At 43.3% G+C, this 7,570-nt stretch overlaps 1 protein-coding gene across 1 annotated transcript in view; it reads right to left on the bottom strand.

Annotated features, from left to right (window-relative positions):
* ANO3 (anoctamin 3) overlaps positions 1–7,570 on the bottom strand; it is a 539,488-nt gene that overhangs the window by 50,059 nt on the left and 481,859 nt on the right. The window contains exon 14 of the mRNA XM_019519487.1: positions 2,523–2,583. Coding sequence (XP_019375032.1) covers positions 2,523–2,583 — 61 coding nt within the window. The remainder of the gene's footprint in view (positions 1–2,522; positions 2,584–7,570) is intronic.

The following is a 7,570-nucleotide window of genomic DNA, read 5'->3' as shown; positions in this document are numbered from 1 at the left end:
AAGTGAATTTTTGCTGAAAAATGAAACATAGGAAGTATTTGCTAATATTGATATAGTTAAAAATACTATAGAAGGGAGGCTGAATGAATGAAGAGGAATGTTGTTACTTCTCTGTATCAGCCAGTGCATTGTCTGCATTGCGGATTAAGAGCTGAAGAAGTGATGCAGCACATATTCTGATGGGCTACATGGAAGGAATAATTACCTCCAAATGGAAGGAAATAGATTTCCTTTGGGAAAAAAGCACAAAAGAATCCAGGGAAGTGTGCTGGTTTCATTCAGTGTCTATAAAATCATAGTGATGTAATGAAAGGAAATAGTACAGTTTATCTATTTATATCCAGCACTAAGATCTTTACATATCTAAAAAACTTTAGGAAAGCAGAACATTACCAGTAAGAACCACAGGATGATTAAGTTCTCAAAGATTAAGGGTCCAAATACATGGGACATGCTCTTGATTGTAGATCTTTTAACGTGTATCATTTAGCATGTATGTGAGCCAAGTCAAAAGAGCTATATCCATAAGCACCCCCTGAGAATATTACCATTCATATGCATATTACAAGAAAACAAGGCTACTGAATCAGATTGTGTTCATCACCGACAGATGAAGTTTTGGATTTGCACTCAGTGCACTGGTAAACTCTGACTATTGGAAAATGAAATTAAAGTCTTCATCATAATGCTGGATCTTCCATGAAACCACAACAGTCAGGACACTGGTCATGAACAGAAACGGATTTTCCTCTTTATGCCATCTATATTATTCTATTATTATTCTATCCTATAGCAAGCATCACAGGGAGCAAGAGTTAAAAAGGGGTGTCTCAAGAAGCTACCAGTGTTTCCATAGCAGAGAAAATTTCCTTAGGATTGAGGGAGGATCCAGAATAGCTCAAGTGGATTTTTTTTCTTTACTTTGAATGCTGGTGCTGAACAAACTGTCCCAAGTACCACATGAATGACAGAAAGAACTGAAGTGGGCACCACATGCCTACAAGTAGAACGATGAAGCATATGGCTACTAAGGATAAAAGGTACTTAGATATTTATGTAACCAAATAATCATTGGAACCATTCCACTGTGAGCCTACAGCAGCAAGATGTAGAGTCAACAGACAACTGGCACTGCTGAAAACACTGTAAGCGTGCACACTGCAGGACTATACACCCAGAGATTATCTCAATTTTGTATTTAAGTTGCTTGTGTATTTGTTTTTGCCAAACGGGATACTCAGTATAAAATTATCTTCAGATATGATCCACATTTTGTCTCTGTAAGTGACCCACTATGAGTGGATTCTTCTAAAATTACACCTACATGGCATAAAACACAGATTAACAACATTATTTCTAGAGGTGCACTGATACATCGGTCCAACATCAGATCGGCACTGACAAAGAAAATTCACTGTATTGGAAATTTTTTTTTGCTTGATGTGGCCGATAACACGGCCAATAAATGCCCCGTGCATGCACGCAGCCACAGCACAGTGTGTTGGTGGCGAGGAGCACAGCCTGGCAGCTTGGAAAGTTGCATCCAGCTGGTAAGTCTGTTGTGGTAGAAGGGGAGGGGGGAGGAAAGAAGTGTATGGAGGGGCAGATCAAGGCCCCCACAGTGAGAGAGGGAGTGGGGCTGGGGCAGGTGCTGCCCAGCCAGCATAGGGCCGGGTACGGGATGGAGCTACGGCTCATCCAGGATGCATGGGGAGAGGGTGGGCTGCCACTGCAGGCTGGAGCTGTGCCAGGGTCTTCCCAGTGGGGGCTGGGTTGGGCTGCACTTGGGGCAGGTGGTGGAGGGAGGGTTGGGGTATCTACAGTGTATTTTTGGGTGACTGCAGCATCCTGTGAAGCCCCCCTTCCAGTGCCACCACCGCCTTCCCTGAGCATAGCCTGGCCCAGCCCCCCACCAGGAAGAGCCTGGCACAGCCACAGTCCCAGTCGACAGCAGCAGCCCACTCCCGCCCTGAACAGTTTCGGGTGCACATATCCCCTATGCCCTCCTGGAGTGCATGCAGCAGCAGAAGCCACTCCCTCTCTTCTCACACCCTCTGGATGAGCCGGAGCTCTGTCCTATGCCCTGCTCCACCCTGACTGGGCAGCGCCTGCCCCAGCCCCATGCTCCCCCTTACCACGGGGGCCTTGATTTATCCCCCCACACCCTTCCCTCCCCCCTCCCCTTCCACCACAACAGACTTACCAGTCACTGCTCTTCAAGCTGCTGGGCTGAGTCAGAAATCAGATCAGTATCAGCCAATAAGCCTTCTTAAAAATTAGCTATTGTTATCAGTCCCAAAAACCTCTATTAGTGTACCCCTACTTATTTCCTTTTCTGGTCACTGTTTGGTACAAAAGTCAGCTTGGTATATTTTCAATCTTCCATCAGTATAAACATTCATTTAAAATATCAACACACTGATATTTGCCAAGACCATATTCTTAAAATTATTTAAGTAAAATTGAATGGTCATCTATAGAAAAGCAAGTGAACTACACGTAAGGAAATAAAATTGACTTACCCCATATTGCCATAAAAATAGCAAAGAAGACAGTCCCTCCATTATCAAACAAATGTGTAACCTAAGGAGAAAATAAAATACAGCATGAAAAATATACAGTAATGCCACCTCACATTTATTTAATAACTTTGGGTCCTAAAGTTCTATGAAGTGCATCACAAGTTTTAAAACTAAAAATAGAGACATCCTAATAAGTCCCCAATGCAGAGAACATTGCATAGTATATATATAGAATTCCATTCAGTGTCAAAATACTGGCCCAGAACGAAATAATCTTTGATTGAAAATGGTAGTCTGCTCTTCCCAGGAGTATCACCTTACCCCACTCTAACTTGTCTAAAATACTATGTGAAAGATATGCTGCTTTTGCCAGGTACTCTGACTGCATCTTGCCAGTTTTAAAATTCCTTCACAATTTTCTCTCACCTTCTGCATGAAATTGAAACTCATTTTCCTGGACTAAACAATTAAAATCATACTTCCCTGCTTTTACTTCCTCATTTTTTTCCTTCTCCCTAAGCACCCCTTTCTTTCCATTTACCTACTCATTTTAGTGGCAATTGCTATATACCCAAATCCTTTCCCTCATTTGCTTCACTAGGCATGAGTTGCAGTCCCTCCAAATCATTCTTGAAAATGTCCTCTCTTTCCTTTTGTTCTTAAAACCTAGACCCCCCAAAATGAAGACCCTACTCCTGCAATACAATAATGAAATTTGAAATTGAGAAATCATGTAACCACCGTACTAAAGTATGCATTAGCTTCCACTTCTTGATTGCTTTGCCATTTTTGCACCCTATCCCAGATCATCCTCATGATCATCTCCAGGGTGCAGTATTCATTTTAGCTGCAAAGTCTACATTTCTTTGTAGGTGGCAGTAATTATTTTTTTCATGTCTACATATTTAAGTACCAAATGGAGCAGTTTATGTCCCATTTTTTAAAACTATCCAGTATGTAACATCACTATGTACATTTTATTCACCAGGAAACTAGTCAGTTCATCAGGAAACAGTCACTCTTTTTCATGGTATTTTTCAGCAGTGACTGTGAATAAGCCACACAACAACAGCAATAAGGAAAGAATTATGTATGCAATTGAAATTAGAAGGGTATTGAAACTATAAGTAGGTAGGAAACTGCCAGTGACAGACTTTAGCCAGGAGTGTCTATAAATTTGGGAACAGTCTAGAAAATAAAAAATAAATAAAAAGGGTGAATAAAGCTTGTCTTTAACATCTGTTAGGGAAAAAACATGATCTGTCCATAAAAAAAATAAGAAATCATGAGTTGGACTGAAAATCTGTCATCGGAATGAAGCTGGATGCAAAGTGTTGATGGAGAGAGCAGAGCTATGCCAACTTCAATTTGAGTGGGAGAACAACACAGTATCCTGCAGGGAGCTCTGTTATGGTTTTATAGACCATGGGAGCCTCTATATTCCCCTCCTCTCCACTGCAGCCACATGTTCCTGCTGTGTCCTTTGCTTGCCTGTTATGGCTGCTCACCTCAAAAGTAAGCAGGGTATAGAAAGTTGGTATTAAACCCCTACATTTGAATCTGGTCCTTGTTACCAATCTTCAGGACGTGCCAGAAGACTTATATTTACATTATGTAAAACAAATATCAGTAAAAAAGTTTGTTTGTTAGTAAAAATCTTGGGTTGGCAACCCTGATAATGGCCTAAGTAGCTTTAGTGAAAAATGCTTAAATATTGTTTGCTGAACATCAGTGACCAAGGTTTCAAGTTTAAAATACCAATTAAAGAGGGCATACATCATTATATGTTAGTGGAGCAAACCCATGTGGGTGAGATCTGTTGGACACACATATTTGGGAAAAGGGTTTGAATAGAGAAGAATGGTAAAAATTAATAGAATTAAAAAAATTTTTTTAAACTCATTATAGTAAAACATTCCATATGTTTCACAATTTTAATGAAATAAACAGTTTTATTTTAGTAAAGACTTTAGTTTAATTACTGTTGATTTTGTTTATTGTTTAAAGCCCAATCTTGCATCCATGCAAATAATCCTTATGTATTAGGCCTGTGCAAAGCAGCAAGTATTTGCTTTGGATTTGGACTAGGCCAATTCAGAGGGACAGTGATTCAATTCGGTAATTCGAATCATTGTCCCAATTCGATTCAGCTTATTCAGATCTGGAGATTCAGCGCTGATTCAGAGATTCTGCCTGACTATGCAGGCAGCTGTCCTTGATGATGCTGGACACAACTGCCTCCAGCTGATAAGTCTGTTGTGGTGGGCAGAGGTGGGAGGAAAGGGGCATGCAGGGGGGCAGATCAACGCCCCCATAGTGACAGAGGGATTGGGGCTGGGACAAGCTGCCCAGCCGGGGCGGGGGAGCACGGGGCTCAGAGGGGGGGGGCTCCTGCCACTGCTTGCTGCCACGTGCCACTGGTCTGGGAGCTGTTCTTCCAGTACCTCCTCTATCAAGCTCTCACTGCTGGTCTGGGAGAGCATGGGAGCGGGTGTGTGCCCCTGGATCTGTGTGGGGTGGGGTGGGGTGGGCTGGGCAGGGCTGTGCTCCAGACCAGAGGTGGAAAGCACTGGGAGCAGGGGCTCTGTCCTCCCATTGCTCGCCCAGCTGGGGCTAGCTGCCCAGAACACAGCCCTGGTTCCACCCACCCTGTGGAGTGCAGCCCAGCGGTGGGTGGCTGGGGCTAGTCTCCCAGAGTGCAGCCTGGCCCAGCCTACCCTGTGCAGATCTGGGGGCACACATCCACTCCCATGCCCTCCCAGACTGGTGACAAGAGCCAGCAGAGGAGCCACTGGAAGAGCAACTTCAGGAGTAGTGGTGTGCAGCATCACGCAGTGGCAGTAGCCCCCCTCTCCAAGTCCCACACTCCCCCACCGCGGCTGGGTGGCTTGTCCCAGCCCTAGCCTCAATCCCTCCCTCACTGTGGGGGCATTGATCTGTCCCCCCATGCCTCTTCCCTTCCCCTTCTGCCCACCATAACAGACTTACCAGCTGCAGGCAGCTGTGTCCAGCATTGTCAAGGACTGCTGCCTGTATAGTCTGTGGCCAAATTTCCAAATCTCTCCAAACTGATTCAGAGGCTTCCAAGTCGATTTGGACGTTTTAATGGGTCTCTCAATTTGCCCAATCTCACCAAATCTCCTATCAAAGCTTTGCACAGCCCTATTATGTATGTAGACAGCAGTCATTTCACTAGTCATGCTTGGGTAAGCAGCATTTTCAGCAGGAAGTGTTTGCAGTACCTGGTAATCGCATTATAGGCAAATATACTCTAGACATCAGGAATAGTGTCCTTATAAGGTGATGGTTTCTCAAACGATTTGGGATGTTAGAGGGACTGCTTGCCTGCTGTGAGAAGGTTACATAACACATTGAAACATAAATATTTTACATAATAGCTGCCTTGTGCTTTGTCACTGGGTCTGAGTTGTAGAGAAGAATCCTACAATCCAGACAAATCTATGTTTTTCAGATAAGACTGTTTCATCACTGTCTCTGCTTTTAGCAAATTACCACTGAGCAGATGACACAGGATATTTAGTTAATGGGAGGTATTATGCAAAACCCTCTCGACATCCTGCATTATAATCTCAGCAGAAAAAAAAAGTTAAAACAACAGAAACACTGTGGTGCCTGCTGGTATGTTTTATTTCTTCCTGAATGAAAACACTTCCAACACTGAGTAGGTTTATTAAACACAAAAGTTTAAGTATTTAGGTCTCTGTTTATTTTACGGTGCCAAAGAAAGCTGGCATTTATGATCTGATGCATTAAACCATCAAGTATAATATGTTTTTGTGTGAATTATATAATTGTGTGGAGCTCAAGAAAAGTATGTGCTTGGCTTTGCTTTTCTTTTGGTATAATAAGGCATGGAAGCATAATACTGCATGAGGTTGAAGTGAATTTGGGACTGAATGATTGGAAAATGAAAACAGTAAAATAAAATGGGCAAAATTGCTCCAATTTTTTTAAGTCTGGTATTTTTGAACAACCTGTACAATAAAGATCAGTCATGTACATCAATAACAACAGCTTTCTTTCCAAAATATGAAGTCTTAAGTCCTGTTCCATCCTTCCCTTTTCTCCACCCACAAAAAAACAAAATCCCCAAATAAACCCCCCAGACTGAAAACTAAAAAAGCAAGCCAGGAAATTGTTAAGGTAGGATATTTATTTCTGGCCCACTGTCTCTAACATGTTAAGTTTGGGCCTATATTCATACAGCAACACAATTCAACAACGTTTTTTTTCTGATCAAAGCTCAAAAGGGTGGATGGGGAAAGAAGTGGTCCTCTTTGACAGAAGACCATTAGACAGAAATAGGATGCTACAGGACACAGTGCTAGTTAGTCAGGGTACCACTGTATTCTTCTCGCTGAAGGGCTAAAAATATGTATTAATATTAGACGGGGTGAAATGCAACTTGTTTAAATTCGCTGATGATACCAAAATTTGGGGTGAGGTGAGCACGCTAGTAGGGAGGGAAAGATTGCAGCTAGATCTGGATAGGTTACAGGAGTGGGCTGACATAAACAGGATGCGTTTCAATACTGACAAGTGCAGGGTGCTGCACTTAGGCAGTAGAAACCAGCAGCACACTTATAGAATGGGAAACTCCCTTCTTGAAAGCACGGAGAAAGAAAGGGATCTTGGAGTCATTATTGACTCCAGGATGAACATGGGCCAACAATGCGAGGTCACGGTTGGCAGGGCTAACCGGACCTTGTCGTGCATCCACAGGTGCATCTCAGGTAGAGCCAGGGAGGTGATCCTCCCCCTCTATGCGACGCTGGTCAGGCCACAGCTGGAGTACCGCGTCCAGTTCCATGCCCCCCATTTCAGGAGGGATGTGAACAACATTGAAAGGGTCCAGAGGAGGGCCACCTGCATGATCTGGGGACTACAGCGCAGACCCTACATTGAAAGACTGTGGGACCTAAACCTGTTCAGCCTTCACAAGAGAAAGCTGAGGGGGGACCTGGTGACTGTCTATAAACTCACTAGGGGAGACCAGAAGGGTTTAGGGGAGACACTGTTTCCCCTAG

This window comes from Gavialis gangeticus, unplaced genomic scaffold (assembly GCF_001723915.1).
Source record: "Gavialis gangeticus isolate Ggan-Ray unplaced genomic scaffold, GavGan_comp1, whole genome shotgun sequence".
NCBI lineage: Eukaryota > Metazoa > Chordata > Crocodylia > Gavialidae > Gavialis > Gavialis gangeticus.
This window is presented reverse-complemented; position numbering and strand designations above follow the sequence as displayed.